Source organism: Apium graveolens, chromosome 7 (assembly GCF_009905375.1).
Source record: "Apium graveolens cultivar Ventura chromosome 7, ASM990537v1, whole genome shotgun sequence".
Lineage (NCBI taxonomy): Eukaryota > Viridiplantae > Streptophyta > Magnoliopsida > Apiales > Apiaceae > Apium > Apium graveolens.
Genome location: NC_133653.1, coordinates 110,433,787 through 110,436,616, shown reverse-complemented (window position 1 = coordinate 110,436,616; position 2,830 = coordinate 110,433,787). Strand labels below are relative to the sequence as shown.

General features: G+C 34.1%; 1 protein-coding gene across 1 annotated transcript; it reads left to right on the top strand.

Annotated features, from left to right (window-relative positions):
- The first annotated feature begins 1,968 nt into the window (after window positions 1-1,968).
- LOC141673961 (auxin-induced protein 15A-like) lies at window positions 1,969-2,268 on the top strand. Its single transcript, XM_074480687.1, has one exon. It carries the CDS (start codon window positions 1,969-1,971, stop codon window positions 2,266-2,268), a length of 300 nt encoding a protein of 99 aa, XP_074336788.1.
- The last annotated feature ends 562 nt before the right edge of the window (window positions 2,269-2,830 follow it).

The following is a 2,830-nucleotide window of genomic DNA, read 5'->3' as shown; positions in this document are numbered from 1 at the left end:
TATAAATCATGAAATTATCCTATGATGTTAAAAAAAAAGTTACAGGGTTTACGGGATTCAGTACATAAGTCTTTACATTCAGTGATTAACTCAAAACAATTCATCTGTAACAAAACTATTCTTATGGATGAACTTAGCTAAACATTGCTTAGCTGGATGATTACATTCTTCGGACAGATGTAAATTATGCAAGTTTGAACATATGGATAAGACTAATCACTGAGGCATGTAGTCCCAAAGCATCAATTTGCAGAAGAATCCACATAATACCAAATCCTGATATGCATCGCTCAAGACAATTAGCCGCCCAACATGTACGCATCTCCTTCCAGTGATGAAAGCTAAAGGAGTTAATATTATACCACTCCATCTAAATCACCGCATCTTGAATTACACGTTCTTAGTAAAGCAACAAATTAGAAGATCAATTGAAAGGGAACCCTCCTTGCGTTTAACCACTCAATTCGATGGAATTCCGATTTGATTTGACATATCAGTGATGAGCAACTGGTACTGCATGCAAAAACTGGAATCTATTATGTGCATTTACATACTGATCTTCTCATGTATTTCCATATCGTAAAAGAGAAAACAAACGGCTATCATAATTGATGGTTTTGTAAACTTTCGGTGGGCAATAACCGAAAAACATCAGTAAACACAGTAGGCCACCCAACTGCTGCTTCAGAAAACAACTACACATAAACAACTAGTTCATACATATAGTTTATATATAAATGATTACATGATCCATAAAATATCAAAGACTTGTTGTTGGCTCGATGCACAGAGCCGTGTCTAACACCATTATACACAATGCCAAGGGTCTAAGGACCTTGGGAGCAAGGTAATAATATGATTTCATCTGTATAATTTTTTTAACAAATATGACTGGCAAAGTCACTTGAACACCGTTCATTGTCAAATATGCTGCATCATCAGAGTCTCGTCTGATCTTTTCGAGATGAGCATGAGGATCACGCCCTGCAATGAGATTATGCACCCTAATCTTAGAAATATCTAATAATATGTTTTTAGTTTTTTAGTAAATTACATAGTATTGGCCGTACTTAACATCGATTTTCAAAAATAGTGGTCAAATTTTTCAAATTCTCAAAATAGGGGCCTATTTTTCTTTCCGCCTTTCAAAAATATGGCTACCATCAATTTCAGTTAAGTTTTCGCCATTAACTAATATATTTAAAACGTAAATTACATACTGATGACCGTACTTTATAATTATTTTCAAAATATTAGCTACACTTTTAAAAGTTTAACCCTATTTTGAAAATAGGTGCGAAAAACAACCATCATATTGTAATTTACCCTTTAAATATATTATTTAACGGTGAAGACTTAACCGAAATTGACGACAACCATTTTTTTTGAAATGCAAAAAAAAAATGGCCATTATTTTAAAATTTTAAAAATTTGTCTATTATATTAAAAATCGGTATAAAACTATAAATTCAGCAACAGAGTTTATCTCAAACCGGGAAGTTTTTATGAGCACTAAACGAAAAACTTTTATGTAGATATTTACCCCCTTAACCACGATTTGTTTATCCAAAAGCAACTCAAACATATATATATACTCGGTGTGTACCGAATTGGCGAATGCGTTTGGATGACAATTATATAAATTTAGATATAAGAATACAAAATCAACAAAAGAAGGTGGATTGTTTTATCATCGGACCATGACTTTACAGAAGCAAGTGGGGCCTCTTACTTTACACAGGTTGGTATATGACCAAATGAGCAAAGCCATGTGAAGGCGAGTTGGGTCCCTGCCATACTATTTTTAGTAAAATATCCTTACCAGACACCTCATTTTTTCTGGATTAATATCGGAAAAATGCAGTACATAAGGTACTGAGGCCTATACTATAAATACAAGTGACGACCTCGAGTATTTCAACAACCATAAAAGCCAATATCTTTGTTTACTTTTAGAAACTGAAATTGATGGGAATCAGCAGCATGCCTTGGGTGATTCTTAGTGCAAAGAAAGTTTGGAAGTTTCACTCTCTTCTTGCTAGGAACAACTCTGATGTGCCTAAAGGATATTTTGCAGTTTATGTTGGTAAAATTCAGATGAAGCGCTTTGTAGTCCCCGTATCCTACCTAAAACATCCTTCATTTCAAGACTTGTTGCGTTACGCAGAGGAAGAGTTTGGTTTTCATCATCCTATGGGAGGATTAACTATTCCATGCAAAGAAGATGTTTTCGTCAATCTCACTGCTAAGTTACATTTACAACGGTGAAGTGGTACCAACCTTTGGATTGTGTTGATCAGAATTATAGACTTCTGATGTTTATTGTGTATAGTTATTAAGTAGTAGTTAAATCTGTAGTAAACGTGAATACACTTTACACCAAAAGATTTGATAATATTAATACAAAAAACACAATAGCACTTTTATTTCAAAGAAAAAATACAACTATATAAATGTTTACACACACAGGCTACAACCTCTTTTTCCTTACTAGAGCTGCTGCTCTTTCTTTCGCTCTGTTTTTTTCAGTTGTTTTTTACAAATGGAGTTGTTGTCTTATTTATAGACTTCTGAGACTAGTTAATACCTCATTGCTTACATCACCAGACATCTTCCTGGTCTCCTGGTCATCTTCTATTTACTAGCTAACAACAAAGACTTCAACCATAAGCCTACCTTATTTTAGGGTTTGAACAGAGACCAGCCTGTACGTGTATACTGAACATAAAAGAGCTAGTGCCACGATATCTGTTTTTCATGCATGTGTTACCAGCTGTATGTTTATTTTCTTCAGTTTACATTTGAGCATGTATTGTATTTTGCACAACCC